At 52.6% G+C, this 22879-nt stretch overlaps 1 protein-coding gene across 7 annotated transcripts; it reads right to left on the bottom strand.

Moving 5' to 3' along the window:
* Positions 1 to 787: 787 nt before the first annotated feature.
* On the bottom strand, positions 788 to 20937 carry LOC114866125 (uncharacterized). Of its 7 annotated transcripts, none has more exons than XM_029167819.3 (11): positions 20684 to 20937; positions 12449 to 12486; positions 9066 to 9101; positions 7820 to 7925; positions 5305 to 5523; positions 4892 to 5032; positions 3887 to 4039; positions 3633 to 3814; positions 2820 to 2954; positions 2016 to 2147; positions 788 to 1767 (listed from the first exon to the last, which is right to left on the bottom strand). In XM_029167819.3, exons 1-11 carry the CDS (start codon positions 20709 to 20711, stop codon positions 1540 to 1542), a joined length of 1398 nt encoding a protein of 465 aa, XP_029023652.1. In that variant the 5' UTR covers positions 20712 to 20937; the 3' UTR covers positions 788 to 1539. The 7 variants fall into 7 exon arrangements, with proteins under 7 accessions (XP_029023652.1, XP_029023653.1, XP_029023650.1 ...); XM_029167820.3 differs by having other exon boundaries at positions 3633 to 3817; positions 7829 to 7925; positions 20684 to 20935; XM_029167817.3 differs by having other exon boundaries at positions 3633 to 3817; positions 20684 to 20935.
* Between the last annotated feature and the right edge of the window lie 1942 nt (positions 20938 to 22879).

Here is a 22879-nt window from a genome sequence, read left to right on the forward strand (position 1 = left end):
GTTCTCCAAGCAGGAGAACGAGCCGCTGTGGGACACGGTGATCGGGTCTGAGCTCTGCCTCTCTGCAGTGTTGGAAGGAATTGTCGTCTCCAGCTGCTGGAGGACATTTAAAAGCGATCATGTGGGAAATTATGTCACAGGAGACGCTTGTGTGTTTTCTGTCTCGCCGTCTGACTTTTTGACTCGTCAATCATGTCAAATGCATTAACGTGTGTCGTTTGAGCTCCCATGACTCCGCCGCACTCGTCTCATGCAGTCACCAAAGCATGTTGCCTTCAAGGACGTCTCCTGTTATGCAACATTTATTGAAATGCTTTTTGGTGATGCCGTAGCACAAGATCGAGACGCACAGCTGCTGCCTGGTTTCTAAAAATACAGCGCCACAGCCAAACGCACACACGCCTCCATGTGAACAAGGACTCCATGTGCCCTGGGCCGGGATGAGGCCTTAACAGTCCCAGTGTAATGAATGGGAGCGCTGTGGTTGTAGTCTGTTAGTGGGATTAATGGCGACAAGAACGCTGCTGCCCTCCAAACCAGAACCCGACCTTCACACGGAGTCTTTACTGTGTGAGCTGGGATCCATCATGTGTGCATGTGTCTAACAGGCGTGTGTGCGATCACATGTCTGTGCTGCTGCAGGGTTCCGTGTCTTCTCAGGAGGAACCAGGAATCATGGGCTTCACAGATGATCGTACACATCAGACCCACCGTGACTGTGAGTACCACGTTTCCTCTGTTCAGGGTTTGATTCAGATTAAGATAAACGTGTGTGAACAAAACAGAATCCTGTTTCCCAGAATATATATATTTCACACAAACAAAGCTACATTCATACAAACATACTTACAGTCTTACATTCATACAAATACGTGTCCTTTTAAGATTTTGTAGTTTTATTAGAAAAAAGCAATTTGATATATTATTACTTGGTATACCGTGTTATATTGTTTGGGCTAGGTCACTGTTAAAAAGCATGCACTTTCCTTTGATTGTGTCCAGATCACGTGTTTGCAAATAACTCGAAGTGCAGCGTCGCATTAGTTTGGCGCATTTCAGGACAGAGACAAGCTGTCAATTAAACCAAAGCAGCAGATCAGACATCTCTGGGATTAGCTCTGGGTTATTCTGTATGGATTATGTCACACACACTTGTTCCACTCAGAATTATTTGCAAATACTGTTTAGCCCAGGTCTGGTTGTGTCCATGTTGGTTGTATTGCAGTGTTAAATTAGGCCCATCCTTCACCTCCTTTCATTAGTTTACTATTCAGGATTTAGTCCCGGTTCCACTTTGGTCCAAACTTTAAGAAATCCATCTCAGCCTTATGTACCTCAGCAGTCAGTAAAGTGATGTCTGCCTCGTGGCCTATGGTGACAGAGGGACTTCTTGGCGTATAGTTTGTGTACATTATGTCCCATGTTTCTGTCAGTCTCCTCAGGCGCAGAGTTGGTAAATAGTCACGAGGGGGTGGTAATAGCTTTGTTGATTATTTGAGTGTTCATTTCCTGTTTTGTCAGTTTTTGTGACTGAAGGATTCAGTTGGTCGCAACCACAACGACGGCTCCCTCCTCGGCCGCCTCGTCCCTCTCCTCCATCGACTGGACGACGCAGGGCACAACGTCGAACGGCGTCCTCTCCGCAGCACATTCCACGCTCTGTGTTGGGATTCCAGGGCTGGAGCCTCTGGTGGAGGCGTCCTCCCTCAGGGGGGACGGCGTCAAGGAGCACGGCTCTGGCTCCAAGGTTAGTGTCACCTCTTCCACCTGTGAAGCAGGAAGCTGCGTGAGGCTCGTCGCTGCCTAAGCAACCAACCAACCAACCAACCAACCAACGCCCAAACAACCAACCAACCAACCAACCAGTGCCCAAACAACCAACCAAGCAACCAACCAGTGCCCAAACAACCAACCAACCAAACAACCAAACAACCAACCAAGCAACCAACCAGTGCCCAAACAACCAACCAACCAACCAACCAACCAGCAAGCAGTTAAACTGGGGCTGAATTCACCTTTGTCAGCTCCTCGTCTTCATCTTCATGCTGCTCAGGGATTCCCTCAGGTTCTGGTTCCTCCCCGACTGTCTCCACCACCCCTACGACCATGTCAGCCATCTGTCCAGCCAGCTGGCCCACGATCTCCACCTGCAACCAGTAAACGTGGCTCATTTTGTTGCTTGAGTTTTCAAGTGCACCATCGGCATAATTTAACGAAGGAGAATCTTTGGACAAGCAGATTCTGAGCCCTCCTGTCCTGAGCTCCCCACCTCTACAGGCACAGCAAACACTATCCAGTAGAGCCGGGATCCAAACTCCCACAGGTCAATGCATGCTACTCTGAGAGCAGGCAGGTCAAGAGTTTCTGCTGCGAGCTTTCATGCAGACTGGGCCGTGCTCCATGCAGACCTCCAGCCTGACTCCTACCTTGGTGACTTCCCTGGCAGTGTCCCCATTATTCACTGCACTACAGATGTGTGCTTAAGTGTGCATTAAACATCCTGCTGATATAAACAAAGCCACGTTCAGAAGGCAAACAATAGAAGGTGTGAATATCAGACATGATGGAAAAAGTGCAGACTGTTACAACATAAGACTCTTGTCGCCTTTAAAGACCAACTAGCTTTAAGTTAAGCGATAACTCCTTAGTTCCGACAGTCGTGATGTTGTGTGACTCAGTAACAAGGACTAAAGGGAAACGTCTCACACACCTCTGCGCTCTTGAAACCTTTCACAACTGTTCTGCCAAACTGAATGAAAGCGTCATCTAGTCAGTGAAAGCTGTGATGGCAGCGTTTGCTGTCTGCGGGCGAGGCCTACCTGGTGAGCCTCGACCTGCGCCGCTCCCCACAGGTCAGCGAGCCGCGGGTGGGTGGGAGGTCCCAGGCTGTGGATGGTGCTGTTGGGAGTGGCCTGAAGGGAATGGGAAGCACTGTGTAGCCTGTGCTCCATAGACTGGAGAAAAGGAAGGGAGCGGATGAAGGTTGGTTACGAACGCTTCGACCCTTGATACATGCAGCTACTGCTCCATCACAGTGACGTCAGTCTGAGGTGCTGCAGAAGGGAGCAAAAGTCTCCCCTACACGAACTGATGCTAAGAGCAGCGATGGACTGATTGAAAGGCTTTATTAGAAATATATTCAGTCCTTCACGCGTTAAAGCTAACAGGCTCATCTCCCCTGTGGTCCTGGATTAGTACACCTGTCCCTGACCTTTTCCACTTATTATTTCATAACCCTCAGTTATTTAATGAGCTCTGAAAATGTACCAGAGTAGGAAAAAGGGTTCAGGTGTCAGAGTACATCATGACTCACTTCATTTGCACCAAACCTCCCAGTGCTTGTTGAAACTCACCAGCAGGTCTACACCAAGAATAAACCAAACACTCAGTTCAGAGGATGTGATTTCAGTTCACACACTGGATGAGAGTCGCGTGTTGGACCCTTGTTCCTAGTTCTAACCTGCTTCTACTGGATGAAGTATTTTGGTTTGCTGCTGGATAGGTTGAATTCTGCAGCAGTTACAGGGAGGATCCTGGCACTCGCTTAGAAAATGTTAAATGATTTATGTTTGATCACAAACGTGGGAACCAACGAAGGGTCTGGTACCGATGTGTCCGGTTGCAGCTCTGACCTGTTGCTGCTGTTGGTACTGCAGAAGCTGCTGCTGCTGGTAGTGGTGCAGCTGCTGCAGCTGCTGCAGCTGCTGCAGCTGGCTCTGCTGCTGCAGGGCCAGTTGGGCCTGGTGCTGCTGGATGAAGCCTCCCACCGTCCCCTCAAACCCTTCACCGGGTGTCCCGCACGCGCCGCCGCTGCCTCCTGGGACAGTAGAAACACTTAGTGCCTGGCGCTGAGACGCGTGTAGGAGACTGGAGGCTGAATCCTCACCAGCAGCCATGATGTAGGAGCCTGCGGCAGGTGAGGCCACACCTGAAGGCTGGCTGGTGATGGGGTCCCAGGCGTCGGAGGACGACAAGCAGTACAGGCCTTGGGAGACGTAGGTGTGGGGCCAGACGTCTGCAGAGGAGTGGAGCATCTGGTCTGTGGAGAAGCAGAGACAGCGGGTGGAGTGAATCATTAAAATGAAATGGATTCCTATGGACGCTGGAAAGAAGCTGCAGCAGATTTGTACATTGAAATGCTCCTATGAAGTCGTACACGGTACTTGTTCAGCCACAGCCCACTAATAACATTAATTTAATTCAGTTCAATTTATTTATACTGTTTAGCGCCAAATCACAACAAAGTTATCTCAAGGCACTTTACAAGGTAAGGTTTAAGACCTCACACAACTAAACCCAACAGATCCCACATACAGCAGCAGACTGCCCTCAGTCCCAAGGCTCATTATAAGTGACTGCGTTGCATGAAAGATGGAGCCCAGAGAGGGGTCCAATGAGAGCAAGGCTCAGTCCGGGCACTACGTACTGGAGCTACGTACTGGAGCTACGTACTGGCGCTACGTTCTGGTGCTACGTACTGGAGCTACGTACTGGAGCTACGTCCGGACGCTACATACTGGTGCTACGTACTGGTGCTACGTACTGGCGCTACGTACTGGCGCTACGTACTGGCGCTACAGTACGGACTGGTGCTACGTTCGGGCGCTAACATACTGCTAACCCTGACATTGGGAATCAATCCCAGGTTTTACATGAAATTATTGTTTTTGTTTTGTTTTCATTTGAGGGTTTGCACTGTTTCTGTTGTATCTGAGGTCAGATGACGTTTCCTAGTTTAGCTGCTCTCTTCCTCCTCCGTTCTCTTGTATCACCATGCGTGCAGCTAAAAATAATAGACATCTTACAACCAACCACCAGGCAGGACTTTGTCAGTGCAACCTTCCTTTTCAGTACCAGCTCGTTGCTATGGTTACGGTGTGCCCAGCCCTACCTCTGCTGGTGATGCTTTCCTGGTTGACCTCACTGAGGTGAGCGACGCTGCCTTGGTTGGAGCCGGCTCCCATGCTCTCCCCGTCCAACGAGTTCCAGCCGAACAGAGTGGCTTCAGAGATGGCGAATTGCTGCATGATGCCTGAAGGATGAGTCATACACAGGAGGAGGTGATGACGGGACACGTACTGTAAAACCTGGTGATCTGCTGTGGAAGCACTGTACTGTCCGCCACCAATTCTGTCTCAGTGTTTGTTGCTATAGTTTGAATCTGTACCAGTCACTGAGGCTCTACTGTGTCTCTACTGTGATGCTGAATGCCATTTGTTACTGAGCTCTGTCTCCATGCAGCAGTGATGGCTCTGCTGGGCTCCACACCCTTAAAGGACTGAACGCTTGGCTGCATCCACTCACCTGCAGCGAAGCGAGCCTCCTTCTCCCCGTCGCTCAGGTCGCTGTAGGCGTCGTTCTCCAGCCTCCTCTCTTTCTCCCTCTGCAGGTTGGTGTGTCCGGCTCCGCCCAGCGGCCCGGCCGACGGTTTGCCCCAGCTCTGCCACTCTATCATGTGAGCCACGCGCCCCTGGGCCATGGCTGTGGGCTTGGTCACCTTGTCTTTCATGGATCGCGTCACACCTGCAACAGGTACGGGGCCAAGCAGCAGCAGGAGCAGCCAGCGACAGCCACACAGCACACAGCAGACAGCAGACACACACAGACACTGTCAAAACTACTGGTCTGGACAGATGAGGGCAGAGGTGGAATGAGGAGGAGGAATCCCATCGGATTACAGGATGTTATAATGATGTTAATGCACCAATAGTACTGATGATTTTTGTGAGTGGGGATGATTAGAACGCCTGCGTTTGCTCAGCGGCCGCGCTGAAGGTGGTTCCTGGAATCACAGCACTTCAAGCCTCCACTAACCAAATAGCAGCAGTCCTTGTTATTGAATCAAGCTACTGAGGGCTCCGCATTCCTGTAACAAATCTAGTAACAAAGCATGTCTGTCTGGAGCCTCTGCTGCTCTCAGACCTCCATCAGTGGAACAACTGTCTGCCCTCTTCCAAACCGTTTAAGGACATCATCCTTCATCCACAATAAACTGCCGTTCATCAGAAGTGCTCTGCTGGTCACCACCACTGAACTGGTCTGTCACAGTTCATTCCATAATGTTGAGTAATCAATAAACAAACACTGGATCGTCTGCTGGACGCTGATCTAACTGCACCAACTAAACCGTGAGTAACCAGTGAGTTTGTTCTCTAATAGTGACTCAATGATCTCTCTTAAATCCGTGGGATCATTTGCATAACCTTCTGAATCCTGATCTGTCTGACATGATGAGGTCAGAGGTCAAAGGTCAGGTCACGTGAGCTCAGCACACTGACAAATTGGACAGTGTCGCCCGTGTTCTTATTAACGATTGTTGAATTTAATAGAAAGAGACAAGGACAGGGCTAAAGTGCTGACAGATCCATATTAATACTTAAAGCCATTACTCATCTCCTGGTAAACAGAGTAAATGAGATTCATTAGACTTTATGTGATTAAAAACGTGTTAGTGAGACTGAGAGACAGGGAAGTAGTCCTCGGGTGTGTACAGCAGTGAGGAGAGTCCTTGGGCAAGTCTCTGCCCAATTTAGATGCAAATACAGGATTCAAACTAGGGACATATACACGGAGAGGAGTCTAAAATTTCATTAGACTCAAACAGGCATGAACAACCACTGATGGAGCTTTGGAAATTGCTCCCTGGGTCCAGGGGGCAAGTTAGTTATAAATAGAAGCAGTTTCCTCCTCAGACAAAGACGAGTAATCGCGTGTGGAAATCAAAGGCTCCCTGCAGAGTCTGAGATGGAGGCATGGGCAGAATGGGATGACGGAGGTGTTGGGGTCTGGCTCCTCAGAGACTTAAAGGGAAAAACTACCAACAAATAGATTCAGAGAGACAAAACAGACACGTTACACTTCACCAGTACGAAGCACAGAGCACGAGCACGACAGGCACCGACACGGCTACAGAAACTGGCCACAGCACCACCAACACGGCCACATACAGATAGGCTACGCTTCCCAACACGCCTGTGGAGATGCTTCTTAGGTCTTTAAAGTAAGGCAGCTTACTTTAAGCTCAGATCTGATTGGGTTTCCATCAATGACCCTGTAAATGTGTCTGTCATTGACGTGTGTTGATATCAATGGAGGAGAGAGGAAAGTAGGGGGTGATAGGAAGGGGCACCCACAGGGGCGGCCATGTTGGTTCCAAGCTCCCCTCCTCCTCCCGCTGCTCTAGAGTGAAGTTGTCTGTCGAGGCATGATCTGATTTACTAAATCCACCGTTGACTAAAAGGGTGAAAAGATTATTCCTGCTTTTTCCGAGTGGATCAGTTGAGTCGTTGGATTTCCTGCAGGAGCCAAGTGATAACGCAGAGGTTGTGCTGTGATATTAGTTGCATTTAGCAAATCGGTGAGTTCACTGATTTGTAAACGGGCAACAAACAGCTTTGTTGTTTGCTTTGGCCTGAACCAGTTACATGGTGTCGTTAACTTGAGTCATGGACGTGTTCTCTAACAAGACTACGCTTTACCTTCACTTCAGGGTAAACGTAAGCAGCAGCGTTGCATCTGCCTTCAGGGTTTATTACTATGAACCACGTGTAAAAGGAGAGGCTCCATTGTGGGTTTGTTTTCCATCTAAACAAACTGATATTAAATACTTATATTTGATAACTGGTCACTTGGCTGCTGCACCACTTTGGTACCAAAGACTCATCTGAGTAACACATGAAACCAGAAATGATCTTTTGCTCAGCAGCGACAGGAAGCTCGGCCCCGTCAGCCCTCAACAGCAGCTTCATTCTTGGCCCAGTGTGGAGCATGTGGAGGCAACATGGGGGCTGTTTTACCATTTAGCAGCACAGACACACACCTGACACACCTGACAGAGAGGACTTAGCCAAGGCACCGATCCCATAGGCGTTGGTGGACTTCCTCTTGAGACGAGGCAGAATGGAAGTAGTGTCCTCCATGGACAACTAAAAGGAGACGGGGGTGACGTGTGGGGACACAAAATGAAAACGGAGAACAGAGAGAGGAATGAAAACGAAAGGTTGTTGGCAGAAAATGGCCAAATAAGAATGAATATATGCAAAAAAGAGAGGGTGGGATAAAAGAAAGCGAGGTGATGGGTAATTGAAAATTCAGGGGAGAGAAGAGGGAAGAGGTTGTCATAGAGGGAATAAGAAAGGAGGGTTAATTATTTGAGCACCTTGTAAAAGGCTTAGAGGGATCATTGATTGAAAAGGAGAGAGTGGAATATATTCACTGTGGCTTTGATGGTGTTTCCAACCTAATTTAACCAGTATTATGTGAGAAGCCGTTAAATGACATGAAACGTCAATGTTTAAAGGTAAAATAAACAGTTGAGGTTAGTGTGTTTAGAAGCTGAGACGTGGATCCTGCAGCTGGTTCTAAACACTGTTTGACCCTCAGAGCCCCCCCCCCCCAGAAAACACACTGGGTCCTTGAACCGGTGAACAGGTCCCTTTGTAAAGTTCAGAGGTCAGAGGTCAGTGGTCCTGACAGCACATGGCTGAGGGGAAGCTGACGTTTAGCATCCGGTGGAGAAAGTTTAACGTTCAGCAGGTAAAAGGCCAAATAGAGACACTCACTGTGGTGTTTGTGTATCTGCATGATCGGTCAAATAGACACACGCTCACGACACATCATGAACAAACACAAATCAAATAATTACCGTTTTATTTAAAGGAAAAATAGCAGATAAAGACAACAGAAATCAGATGGAACCATAAGAGAAGGAGAAAGATAATAAAAGCTCAGTCAGAGTCAGAGCGACACGAATTCACCACAACTGTGTTTATATAGATTCACTTCAACCTTTGAGCAAATAAATTCTGCTGAAGCTCCTAAAGAGTGCAGCGTGAGGTGCCTTCAGTCAAAACTGGGACTTGTGCAAAGCTTGAGCTGTGGATAAGATAAGCTTATTACAGCCTGTTATCTGAGTCTGTGTGTATATGAAGCGACACTACAGTAGATTAGCACAGAGCCAAGAGGGGAGACGGATGAGAGAGAAGACGGGGAGACACAAAGAATAACGGAGCAGGATGCGCAGTAACAAAGCTGGAGAAGGAGAAGTATGAAACTGGGACACTTACATTGATTCCTTCCCAGGAAAACTCGGCACGACCATGCTAGGAGAGGGGGAGGGAGGGAGGAGAGGAGCCGGGAGGGACAGCAAAGGTTAGAGAGAAGAAGACTGGTTTAAGCTTCAGACCTGAATCACACGGCGCCGTTCTGGGCTCATGTTGGCTGCTCTTTGAATGAACCTCAGCGCATTCAGTCCAGTGGAATCACTGTAACCCGGCACTTAAACCTGTGAACCGCACAGACGAGCGGAGCAGTGGGCCTTTAAATGTACTGCACACAACACATTTAAAGGAGACAGAGGACACGAGGAGCAGAGCGGGACAGAGACAGAGTGTGTGTGACGTCTGCCGGAACCAGCGGAACCCACTCCACCGTCAGCGAGCACGGGTCCAGAGCTATGAGAGCGTCGGACTGGGACTTCAGGCCTCGGCCACACTTCCAGTCGTAGCTGCAGCCTCCAAAGACGGAGCCGCAGGCTGCAGCTCAAAGGGAAGAAGCCAAACTGTCTGTTTAAGCGCTGAGCTCCACCTGCATCTGCTTTATTTAACCCTGTTTTAAAACCTCACCAGGTGGATGTCATGTTAGCGTTATCGGTGCGAATGGTTGGAGTCGAAACAAACAAGCAGATTATAATGAAATGAGCGACTGCACTACAGAAATCACAATAAGGACTCAAACATTGTTCCAGTGGTGATGAAACGTGAAGCTGGAGCTCAGCTTCTGTCTCAGACTCCTCAGTCAGCAACTGCTGGACTCAGACTCCATAAGTAAAACATCTGCATGAGCTCATCAAACGTCTGGCGACAAACAAACCTGAGCGCTAGAATGAATTCTTAGAGGCACCAGTGTAATATTCATGTCAGAGATGTTTATTTTTATGACAAGAGAATGAGGAATAAGATTAATCCTCCTCTAACAAAAGCAGCCCTGAGATGGCTCAGGGAATTAGACGCAGCCGCCTCAAATCCACAGGAGCAGGAACAGGGTGCGATTTGAGGAATAATCCGTACAGATCACCTGGATCAGAACCCAGCAGACACGGAGGAAGCGCTTCCATTCTCAGGCTTCTTCCATCCAAATCAAGTTGCTAATTACTCCCACTCACTGTGTAAAACTCCCAGAGCCGACAGACTGAGCTAAACTAATTGATTAATGCTTCATTCAATCTGAAAAGCTGGGGAACGTGCTCAGCAGCGGAGCTGCGGTCGGGACCGGAGCGAGTGAAGCACGAAACACGGAACAAACACGGACGTGTGAATAAAAGGCTGTGCCCTGAGGCGTCACGTGGGAATAAACACACGGAAGAAGTGATGGGCCTTGGAATCCTACAGCCTGAGACCTGCTCCTGTAAACATGTAGTTGACCTGATCACATAAAATCATTTGGTTCTAAGGAGCAGAAAGCAGCAGAGAACTCGGCATTGATCACTGGATTATTGTTCACCTCTGCTGCACTGCTCTACTCGTATTTTCATTTTCAGGGAGGTTGGGTTCCTGTTTTCAGCTTCTCCAGTCATGAATCTGTTCCACCTGCTTTGTACTGGCTGGTGCAGAGCTGTGCTGTGTCTGGAGCGAACACGACACCTTTCCACCTGCCGCCTCTCTGCTGCTCTATAAATGACACGGAGTCGTGTTTGTCGGAGTAAACAAGTCCAGGGCTGACGCGGGATCAGCGCTCAAGTGATCGCTGCCACCGAGCGCTGTAGTAACCTGACATGTGTGGAAGGAACGCAGAGGGGATCATGGGAAATGTAGTCACTTCTGAGAAAGAGGTGCTTGAATCTGCTTTGATTATTTGAACTGTGATTAACCAGAACCCCTGTCGCGTCCTTCAGCCCTGGTTCAGGAGGAAAAATGAGCACGCTACAGAAAAGAAAGCAGCATCCAGTGATGGAGAAACATTAAGATAAATGTCTGCGCTGAGTCTCCTTCTCTCCACAGCTGAGGAGTGATACATGGCTCAGTAAAAGCGGGGCCCTGGGGACAACTCTGTGGCCTTGGTAGGAGACGATGAGCACACACCTTCACAGCCGGTCACAGCAGAGCACACGGGTTTGACTGATGGAGCTCTGCAGGGCTTTGACCAGCGCTCCATCACTCGCAGCCTTTTCAAGCACCACCGCAGAGCCCTTAGGACCGAACCGGCCGCAGCTCAGCAAGAAACACACAATAGTCTGTGATCTGTAACGACGACCAACAGACCCACAAGTCGAATGTCCACATAAAGAGATGCCGCGTCCCACTCGCGTCCAGCTCACGTCCCGCTCATGTTAGTGTTACCAGCTCGCGTCCAGCTCGCGTCCCGCTCATGTTAGTGTTACCAGCTCGCGTCCCACTCGCGTCCAGCTCACGTCCCGCTCATGTTAGTGTTACCAGCTCGCGTCCAGCTCGCGTCCCGCTCATGTTAGTGTTACCAGCTTGCGTCCAGCTCGCGTCCAGCTCGCGTCCAACTCGCGTCCCGCTCATGTTAGTGTTACCAGCTCGCGTCCCGCTCATGTTAGTGTTACCAGCTCGCGTCCAGCTCGCGTCCCGCTCATGTTAGTGTTACCAGCTCGCGTCCCGCTCATGTTAGTGTTACCAGCTCGCGTCCAGCTCGCGTCCAGCTCGCGTCCCGCTCATGTTAGTGTTACCAGCTCGCGTCCAGCTCGCGTCCCGCTCATGTTAGTGTTACCAGCTCGCGTCCCGCTCATGTTAGTGTTACCAGCTCGCGTCCCGCTCATGTTAGTGTTACCAGCTCGCGTCCAGCTCGCGTCCAGCTCGCGTCCCGCTCATGTTAGTGTTACCAGCTCGCGTCCAGCTCGCGTCCCGCTCATGTTAGTGTTACCAGCTCGCGTCCCGCTCATGTTAGTGTTACCAGCTCGCGTCCCGCTCATGTTAGTGTTACCAGCCCGCACCACCAGCCTCCAGGATTTCCAGGCTCCTCTCTTTTCTCAGCGACTGGAGCTCTTCTTCTGAGGCCTCAGCCTGGTCTCAGGTCAGTGCTGGTCACACTGACAGACTGACAGTGGACCGGTGGAGAACCTCTTGGCTGAGATCTGGTTTCCTAGACGACGTCATCCAGCCAGCGAAGCGGACCGACCTGATCCGTTGTGACCACGTCACAGCAAACGCGCTGAGACGCTGAGACGCGGAGGCGCGAGACCGGACGTCGGCGTCCGACGGCGAGAGGCAGCTGTGTGTGAGTAACCGCTGCTTTTTCTCACCTCTAACAGATTTAAGACGACAGGACACACGCTCTCACACAGCACCGTTGTGCCTGGAGCCGTTCAGACGGGAGGAGGCGCCGAGGACGCCCGCACCTTTTCTATTCTGTGACTGTAGCTCTCAGCAGAACGGGAAACTAGCGGCGCCGCTCAGAGGGAAGCATTTAGAAACAGATAATGGCGCCTTACCTGATCTCCATCTTTCCGTACCGGCACCGCATCCGCTGCTGGAGAGGGAAAGAGAGAGAGATGGGTTTGAGATAATGACTTCATCTGTGGCTTCAGGAGCAAACGGCAAAGATCACACGTGGACGCAGTGAGTTTCAGAAGGAAGCGGAGGGGAAACCACAGCGCTGTCTCACACAAACACACACAGCTAAAATTAGATCGATTATCCACGGGAAGCAGTGAGTCAGGAGGCCAGAGATGCTTCACATCCATTCTGCTCATTGGCAGAACTGAGTTGCATTCATAGTTTAGTGCTAATGTGTTAGATACAAAGGAGATATTGTTCACAGCTGTCTGACCTCCTTCCTTTATAGTGGAATGACCTTGACTCTGACCTCAACATTAACTGAGAGTGTGTATTAGTGTAACCAGTGTCTGTGTTGACACATGGCACTGTTCTGTTGGTTGAGCCCTGAGTGACAGGTCCATCACAACTGAGCCGAAGCAGCCAAGGTTCCATTGCCTGAACAGCGTGAGCGGTGATGCTCTCGTCTCCGCTCCTAAAATACAGAGGGTCCGACTCCAGAACAGCGGAGGGACTCAGGCCTCACCTCTGCACGAAGCAGTGACAGATGCCCCTCATATTCATCCATAACCATAGACGCTTCTGTGTTCTCGTGTGGCTCACTGTCAATAATGTGCTTGGTCCAGTATGAAGAGCAAATCACATCCAGTGCTCAGATGAATGATCCCACCGCGCCTCAGCAGGGGGTCCTGGACCTGCGTGAGCCACGAAGCCTGGGCGGTTGAGGGGAGAGGAGGCCTCCCTTTGTTAACACAGATTCCAGCCACACGTGACGTCCCAGTAAAAGGTGGGACAAAAGCAGCCGACGGCTGCTGCTGAGCAGTGAAAAGTCGCTGATGTGAGTGGACCGTGGACGGTGAACGCAGCGGCTCTGAGCGGCAGTGGTCCAATCAGTCGTCAGGCTGTGGTCTGTGCAGCGTCCTAGGGCCGACACCTACGTCCACGCGCTGCCGCGTTGAACCCCCACGGACACAGTCGATCCACAGGCTAAAAATAACTGCTCCTCTGCAGACGAGTCAGCGCGTCCTCCCGCTCGTTCCCCTGGAGCCGAGAGGCCGCAGCCCGGCTCCACTACAGTCACCAATTAACCCCAGCTGCATGATTCTGCGCCGACCCAGACCCGACCCGCACAGGGATCAAAGCCCCGCGTTGCCGTGGACACGAGCATCAATGTCAGAGGAACGCGTGGAGGTGAAGTAGACAGGAAATGACGCATGAAAACGGCTTATACTGATTGTATACGGTTCATTATTATTGGCTGGAAGTCGTGATCGGCTTCTGTACACGAGTGACGCTTCGTACTTGGTTTTTCGCCAACCGGCCCTGGAAGGACACGCAGCTTCCAGTCTGTGTATTCTGCTCCTGGGAGGCTTAATGTCAGAAGATGCCGTGGACACGATCGACAGCCAACTGCCGGGTCGCGTCAGCACCGACATCAGACAAATCCACCATCACATGATCGAACAGAGCGACAGCAGCAGAAGACAGAGCTGGAAGAAGCAGCTCAGCAGTCGCTCACATCCTGTGGAGGTCCAGCGTCAGGACTCTAAGGACAAAAGCTGCTGATCCGGTGGAGAAATAATTGATGCTTTATCACTGGGGGCGTTTGCAGGTTTAAAAACTGTGACATTTTCCATTTCGCACCTCATATTGTACATTATGTTATGTGTAAACACACGGTGAGGATGAACACCTGTTCATCTACAGACAACACAACATCAGCAGGAAAACAAGCAAGTGAACTATGACGACGGTGTGAGAGCAGATCTCACACACACACACACACACACACACACACACTCAGCAGAGAGCAGATCTCACACACACACACACACACACACACACAGGTGCAGACATACACACGTACACACGTACAGACGTACACACACACACACACACACACACAGACGTACACACACACACACAGCAGAGAGCTGATCACACACACACACACACACAGGTGCAGACATACACACGTACACACGTACAGACGTACACACACACACACACACACACACAGACGTACACACACACACACACACACACACACACACACACACACAGGTGCAGACATACACACGTACACACGTACAGACGTACACACACACACACACAGACACACACACACACACAAACACACACACACACACGCACACACACACACACACACACAGAGCGAAGAGCAGATCACACACACCCACAGCAGAGAGCAGAACACACGCACACACACACACACACACACACACACACACACACACACACACACACACACACACACACACACAGCGAAGATCAGATCACACACACACACACACACACACACAGCGAAGATCAGATCACATACACACACACACACACACACACACAGCGAAGATCAGATCACATACACACACACACACACACACAGACACACACACACACACACACACACACACAGATGTTTCGTAACACTCTTTTAGGTCTGACCCAGAGCTCTGGGTGAAGGACAGCCTTTGAGATGAGACCTCGCTCTTTCTGTGTTAATGAAAGGCATGAAGTCTTAGTCATGACTGCTCGCTGTGACTACATCTGAGAGGCCCCAGGGGGTCCTGGGGGCCGTTTCCTCCACACAACGCGCCCACACGCATGGAGGCACATCCAAACCCGCACGCACACAGCACAGCCCTCTGAGGAAACACTGGGACAGGAGAACGGCCCTCAGAGGCTGCAGGACGGAGTCTCAGGGACGAGGTGTGAGTGAACGCGGTCCAGCTGAGAAGCACCATAAGCAAACACAAACCAGCGTCCTGAGACGTGACCACACCGCGTCCCGGCTGGACCCCTCCTTACTGAAATGCAAGGCGGTTGCCATGGTTACCAGTCACCATCAGCAGCCACGCGTTCAGGTGCTGAACCTCGGCTTGAGGACGGAGCATGTTCACACGCGGCTCATGAACATCACTTCACAGCTGGATGTGAATCAGCCACCGTGTGACGGTTACTGTGGACGTTTGCTACAGTTCGTGTGAGGCGGCAGTTTGTGCTCATCCTCAAAGTCTGCAGTCAAATGAAAACAAAGCACATGCAGACATGAGCGGACGGGTCTGCAGTCGTGTGCGTGCGTGCGTGTGTATCTGCACCTGTGTGTGTGTGTGTGTGTGTGTGTGTGTGTGTGTGTGTGTGTGTGTGTGTGTGTGTGTGTGTGTGTGTGTGTGTGTGTGTGTGTGTGTGTGTGTGTGTGTGCGTGCGCGCGCGCGCGCGCGCGCGTGTGTGTGTGTGTGTGTGTGTACGTCTGTACGTGCGTGCGTGCGTGCGTGCGTGCGTATCTGCACCTGTGTGTGTGTGTGTGTGCGTCTGTACGTGTGTACGTGTGTATGTCTGCACCTGTGTGTGTGTGTGTGTGTGTGTGTGTGTGTACGTGTGTATGTCTGCACCTGTGTGTGTGTGTGTGTGTGTGCGTGTGTGTTTGTGCGTGTGTGTGTGTGTACGTCTGTACGTGTGTACGTGTGTATGTCTGCACCTGTGTGTGTGTGTGTGTGTGTGTGTGTGTGTGTGTGTATGTCTGCACCTGTGTGTGTGTGTGTGTGTTTGTGCGTGTGTGTGTGTGTGTGTGTGCGTGCGTGCGTGCGTGTGTATCTGCACCTGTGTGTACGTGTGTGTGTCTGCACCTGTGTGTGTGTGTGCGTGCGTGCGCCTTCTGACACTGATCCCAACTGAAGCGTGGAGTCTGACTCACAGACGCTCTGAAGCGACACCGGCACCAAGGATCCGTGTTCTGGGGCTCGTGGGGTGATCTCTCCCCGAGCAGCCGTCCCTGCGTCGCTGACTGGGTCGACCCACTTCCCCCTGAGCTGCTGGAGCGTTGTGTTAAATGCACATAGTGCTTCTAGTGTTAAAGTGTGGCCCACGGGCCGCGGGGCACAGGAACCAGTCTGAACTGGTTCTGTTCCTTCATAGTGGGAGATCCGCACCCGAACGTTGGTTTGCAGCAGCAGGATGCAGACACTAAATGGTGGGACTGGTTCCCAGAACCGGTCCCATCAGGTAGATGGAAGATCATTTGGTTCAGGCTGCGACCTGACGGGTCTTCAACACGACAGAAGCTCGTTAGATGAGAGCGTCTTCATTTGCCTCCAACCAATAAGTCCATGGGACCAGACCAGAACCAGAACCTGAGGGCCGGTGGGGCGGGTTCTGACCCAGCCCCTCTGACCTTGAGGAGCGGAAAAGGCTGCGTCATCTCCGCAGCAGCACAGACCTGAACGCTGGCATTCGTTTTTTAAAGCAACTTTCCAAACGGCTCCGACCTAAAATCGATCCACGGCCTCATGTCTCCGTGTGGAACCTGCAGAACCAGAGACGCAAATTCAGCCCTGAGCACGAGAAGCGAGTCGGAAAGAGACGAGCCTCCTCCGCCGCTGGCCGGGATTGATCGGGCTAAAAATAAAGCAGCAGGACTCGGACGGCGCGCGGCCCAAACAAACAGAGGTTCCGCCACCGCTCAGCTGGGTTCTGGTTCCCGACCGCCTGAGGGAACGCTGCCTTTCAGTGGAACGGCTGCACAGTAAACGAGAGCCGAGCTACGAGCGGAACCAAGCACAGAACTGCCGGCCCGGCCCGGCCCGGCCCACTGATGGGGCTGGGGAACATCTGGGCTCAACCCGCGCCCACGCTCATGAGGCAGGAAAGTGCTGAGTCAGGCTGAGCTGGAGCCTGAAGCTGCTCCTCCTCAATCAGCTGTTCAGTTAAACGGTGTGTTTTATGACGTGTTCCCTTCACTGGGGTTCGTCTCTGCTTAAACGGTGACAGCTGCTTTGTTTTACTGGGCTGTGACTGGGCTGTGACTGGGCTGTGACTGGGCTGTGACTGGGCTCTGACTGGACTGAGCTCTAACTGGGCTCTGACTGGGCTGTGACTGGGCTGTGACTGGGCTCTGACTGGGCTCTGACTGGGCTCTGACTGGGCTGTGACTGGGCTGTGACTGGGCTGTGACTGGGCTGTGACTGGGCTCTGACTGGGCTCTGACTGGGCTCTGACTGGGCTGTGACTGGGCTGTGACTGGGCTGTGACTGGGCTCTGACTGGGCTCTGACTGGGCTGTGACTGGGCTGTGACTGGGCTCTGACTGGGCTCTGACTGGGCTCTGACTGGGCTGTGACTGGGTTGAGCTCTGACTGGGCTCTGACTGGGCTCTGACTGGGCTCTGACTGGGCTGTGACTGGGCTGTGACTGGGCTCTGACTGGGCTCTGACTGGGCTGTGACTGGGCTGAGCTGGGTTCTGACTGGGCTCTGACTGGGCTCTGACTGGGCTCTGACTGGGCTGTGACTGGGCTGTGACTGGGCTGTGACTGGGCTCTGACTGGGCTGTGACTGGGCTGAGCTGGGTTCTGACTGGGCTCTGACTGGGCTGTGACTGGGCTGTGACTGGGTTGAGCTCTGACTGGGCTCTGACTGGGCTGTGACTGGGCTCTGACTGGGCTCTGACTGGGCTGTGACTGGGCTGTGACTGGGCTGAGCTGGGTTCTGACTGGGAGGCAGCACCATCAGCAGCCTGTTCTGAGCCGCTGGGTGAGTCCGGGCCCCCTGCTGAGCTGTACGCAGAGGAGCAGCTCTGTGATGGATGGATCCCTGTGGACAGGAGACTGAACCTCAGCACCGGGGGAGGAGGAGTCAGAGGTCAAAGGTCGTCCGACGCTCGGCTCAGCCGCTGGACCTGTGAGACGGCGCCGCCCGGCGTCCGGTCCTGCTCAGGTTCTACCGCAGCTGAATCACAGCTATTGACCCATATTTACTGCAACGTTGTCCCTCGTTCTCTGATTGACCTCCCTCTTTTACCCCGCACCTATTTTTAGCAGCAGCAGCCTCTCACTCAGGCCTAATATAAGAATAGATGCTCCTCTGTGCAGGCGGCGACGGGAGACGGGCCCGTTCTGCCGCGCTGACCGACTTCACCAGCCGGAGCCTTGGTTCTGCAGCGCTTTAGTGACGAGGCTCCGTAAAACACCTTTGGTGGGTTCATGAAGCATCTGCTGCTGTTTCTGGCTCTGACTGAGACGCAGCCACGCTGCTGCTGCTGCTGCTTCGTCCGATCAAGGTCACGACATTCTTCGCTTCAGGCCTGTCGTTTGTTTGATGCTGGTTCTCACATTCATGGCCTCAAAACAAATCCTGGATCGTCGTTTAGCTTCAGCAGTCTCCGCTTTTATTCAACAGCACTGATACGGACCCGGCCGACCTTTAGCTCAACACTGGCACCGGAGCACATTTTCCTAAAATGAGAATATCATCCAGCGAGCGATAACGTGCCCAGTGCATAGCTACGGTAATGTGCTCTGATCTACTCCTGACATGGCAAATAATGGAGGGGGGGGGGGGGGGGGAGAGGGAGAGAGGGAGAGAGGGAGAGAGGGGGGGGGGGGGGAGAGAAGGAGAGAGAGAGAAGGAGAGAGAGGGAGAGGAAGGGGGAGAGAGGGAGAGAGAGAGAGAGAGAGGGGGGGGGCGAGAGAGAGGAGAGGGGGGGGGGGAGCGAGGGGGGGGGGGGAAGGGGGAGAGAGAGGGAGAGGAGGAGAGAGAGAGGAAGGGGGAGAGAGAGAGAGAGCGAGCGATGGCCGGTAGAGATAAGACCGGAGCACTAAGCTAATCACACCCACTTATGAAGCAGAAAAGGGACATTTTGGCCCTTTGGAAACACCTCTTCCTCCTTATCATTGCTCTCCCTCCAACACCTACGCCCCCCCCTCCCCCCTCCCTCCCTCCCTCACCCACAGTCCCTCACCGTCCATCTGCCAAGTTCAATGTCATCCAAAGGTCAACTTCTCCCTCACTTTCATTCCAGCCTCCCTCCGTGCGTTGGACTGAAGCCCTGAGGCTTTGATGCCGCTGGGTCTGAGTGTCGGATCAGGTGCTGTTGTGTTTTGGGCCCAGAGCTGCACATTTCTACCGAGGTCTCACTGTGGGACTCAAGTCTGGACCCGCAGGCAAACGCACGTGTGAATTATCAGGTCACGAAGCACAACGTGAGTCTAACAAACCACGAAGGCGCTGGACGGGCCGGACTCGGTCTGGGTCCCAGGTCTGGACCCAGACCGGGTCCAGACCCGGTCCAGACCGGGTCCAGACCCGGTCTGGGTCCGGCCTCGGCCTCAGAACTCAGAGCGGTGTGGAAGCTTTGTGGTTCTGACCCACCCTGCTTGTCCTGGCCCAGGTTGAGCTTCTGAGCGGAACCAGAGCAGCGTCTAGTTTTGGACCATAAACAAACAACACGAGGCTGAAGTGACATCACTTCATTGCCGGATGATTCGGAGCCACTGCGGTTCGCGGTTCTTCTGACAGGTGATCCGCGGTTCCGGGTCCACGCGCGGACTCGTGCGTAGCTTCCGGCAGCGCTGACTTTGCAGAACTGACCTACATGTGCAGTGTTCAGACCCACACCTGAGTTTTCCAGCCCGGCTGTGACTCATCCTGCACGAGTCATGCTCCGAGCTTCCTGTTCATAACTCCGCTCGCGTGCCCGCGCGTGCCCGCGCAGCCCGGTGTGGTTTGCTTGCGTCTTCAATTTATTACGTCGCTGCATGACGCACAGTGGAGAGAGAGAGAGAGAGAGAGAGAGAGAGAGAGAGAGAGAGAGAGATGGAGGAAGACGGGGAGAGGAGGGGAGACGGGGTTGTCTCAGACCCCAGCGTGCAATGACCTTAGTTTGATGTCGAGGCGGAGGTCTCTCCCTCCCTCCCTCCCTCCCTCTCTCTCCCCCTCTCTCCGTCATACACTCGCACGCGCGCACTGCCACCCTGGTGTCGTCCATGTGGAGACGCAAACGTCAAGCCGCATCTCATTCCGGTCCCGTCCGTCCCGCCTCCCCCTCCGACCCCCCTCCGCCTCCCCTCCGCTCCAACGCGCCCGTGCGCTCCCACGGCGCGCACGGCGCTGCTGGAGTAGCCCCTGTAGTAAACCATGCACGCGCTGCACCCGCAACACACACTCGTCGTGCGTCAGTCAGATCAGACGACCTCCGGCGACGCGCCGACTCCCGCAGGGTTCATTTCAAAGTCTCCCAACAAAGCCGGTTGGTTTCCGCCGCCGCTGTGCGCCCTTTACACCGGAACGCTGGCCGTCTTCGCGTCCGTCCACCGGCCACCCCTCCATCATCCACCCTCCATCCCCACATGGCACAATAGAAAGCGGGCTGCTCTTACTGATCGTGCGGGATCCGATGCAGCCCATGGTTTCTTATAGAGGCTCGCGCAGCTCGGGGAAAATAGAATCCATCCGTTCAGCGGGCATTTCTCCGCAGGTTTTCCCCTCTCCTCCTCTTCTTCTCCTCCCTCTCCCTCTGTTTGCTCTTCTTCTTCTTCACTGCCCTCCTCTCCTCCGTGTGTGAGTAAGAGAGGGTGTGTGCGTGTCATCCGCGTCGCTTCCTCCCTTTCTCCCCCCTCTCTCTCCGTACCGTCGTCACACACTCTGTTGCCACCTCTCATTGTCAATGTCGCTCCTCTCTCTCTCTCTCTCTGTCTCTCTCTCTCTGTCTCTGTCTCTCTCTCTGTCTCTCTGTCTCTCTGTCTCTCTCTCTCTCTCTCTCTCTGTCTCTGTCTCTGTCTCTCTCTCTGTCTCTCTCTCTCTCTCTCTCTCTCTCTCTCTCTCTGTCTCTCTCTCTCTCTCTGTCTCTCTCTCTCTCTCTCTCTCTCTCTCTCTCTCCTCTTCTTCCAGGCTTTGGCAGCCACTAAGTTTGTTTGTGATTGTGAGGTCATTAATTTGGATTAAACAATGAATGTGCAATTTTACAGATTTTTTTTATTTAAAACTCTGACTTTTATTAATCTGAACCATAAATTCAGTCCAACCAGGTAAAAACAAGCAGGAAGTGTTTGCAGGACCAATCTGACTTTGCTCTTTCTCTTTGTCCACAGATCGGTTGAACCGGCGCCGATGACTGCAGCCTCACGCCCTGAACCGGGCTCTGACCCGTCGTAGCCACCTGCTCGTTCCTGTTTCTGTGAAACGCCGGTACTGAAGCACTCTGCTCCCAATGAGTCATCATCTGTGCTGCTTCTCGGTGGCGTCTGATGCACCAACATGTCATGTCTCATAGGTGCTAAGTTGGATTCAGGTCAGAAGTGCTCAGCGTGAACCTGCTGTCATGTGTGAATGGAACAGGGCATGGATGACGGAGGTCACGGAGGTCACGGAGGTCACGGAGGTCACGGAGGTCACGGAGGCCTCCTCCTGCTCGGGTGCTGCTCCTCCTCCTCTAACAGAGTGAACAGGACATGAAGCAGTCAGAGACGGTACCACAGGTTCTTCATCTCCAGACTGAACGTACGTGTGCTCATGAAACGGCCCAAAGCCTGCAGAGTAACAACATGCTCCCTCAGCACGCGGCCCATGGGCTGACCAACGTAAAGGCTTCATTCATTCCCCCGGAGTGGAAATGAGCAAGTGTGGACACCAGCGGTGTGTGATGCCTGTAACACGCTCCAGTCGGCTGCTTTCATCATCGCGGCCGTGCAGCTGTTTCCACCACCCCCCCCCTCACAGCTGCCTCCCCTCGTCTCACTCCAGAACAATATGAAAACACGCAGCGGTTCCGCTGAGCGCAGGCAGGAGAGAATGAGCTTCATAGACGCCTCGGTACCGTCCTGAGCTGCAGCACAGTCACACGAATGACTGGCAGAGCTGGAAACATTCACTCCAGCACAATGAATCCGATGTGCGGCTTAATCCAAGCCTCCGTGCTCCTGCAGACGCTCCCTGTGCAGCCTGATGTTATCCATCGTCCTAATCGTCTTATTGACCACCCTGAAAACGCAGCTGTCGGTCCCGCTTCCTGCGAGGTCTGGTCTGCTGCACGCGCTGAATGAGTCCGATGATGAGGAGCAGGTGGGTGATGGACGGGTGTCGGTGGATGATGACCCCCTCTCAGCCGGAGGGTGAGAGCGTCCGTTCCTCTGAGCAGGAACAGCTGAGCGCCTCAGCTGTTCTGACGCTGAGCTGTTGACAGAGCTCAGTAACAGGCAGCATCTCAACACATGCATTGTTATTATAGACGCTGGAGCAGGCGGATTCTATCAGTGAGGAGAAATGGATGCTGTGCTACTAAACCACACAATGCTCGCGTCAACTAAGGAGCACAAGCCATTTCCTTTATTGTTCCCCGGAGGAAGAATCCTCCTGATTTAATAACAGTTTTAAGATAATTGTGATCTTTGTCTTGTCACTACTTGTATTTACTGGCCTTTAATAAGTTTATCTGCTAAACTCAGAGTCCATAATTACCTTTAACTGACCTGCTGACAGTCAAACTATCATTTTTGCCTCCTAAGCATTTAGATGAATATGTCGCCATGGCAACAGAATGCCTTGCATACTGTACTTTAGCAACACAGACTTGTCTT

Source organism: Betta splendens, chromosome 11 (assembly GCF_900634795.4).
Source record: "Betta splendens chromosome 11, fBetSpl5.4, whole genome shotgun sequence".
Classification (NCBI taxonomy): domain Eukaryota; kingdom Metazoa; phylum Chordata; class Actinopteri; order Anabantiformes; family Osphronemidae; genus Betta; species Betta splendens.

What these genes read in the sequence shown, in the direction of transcription:
- LOC114866125 (XM_029167817.3), bottom strand. Translation starts at nt 20,711, where the DNA reads ATGGGCTGCATCGGATCCCGCACGATCA. An exon ending in AGTACCAACAGCAGCAACAG is followed by an intron (nt 2,955 to 3,632) that starts GTCAGAGCTGCA and finishes CCTTTTCTCCAG; the next exon opens with TCTATGGAGCACAGGCTACA. An exon ending in CGCAGGTCGAGGCTCACCAG is followed by an intron (nt 2,148 to 2,819) that starts GTAGGCCTCGCC and finishes TACTGGTTGCAG; the next exon opens with GTGGAGATCGTGGGCCAGCT.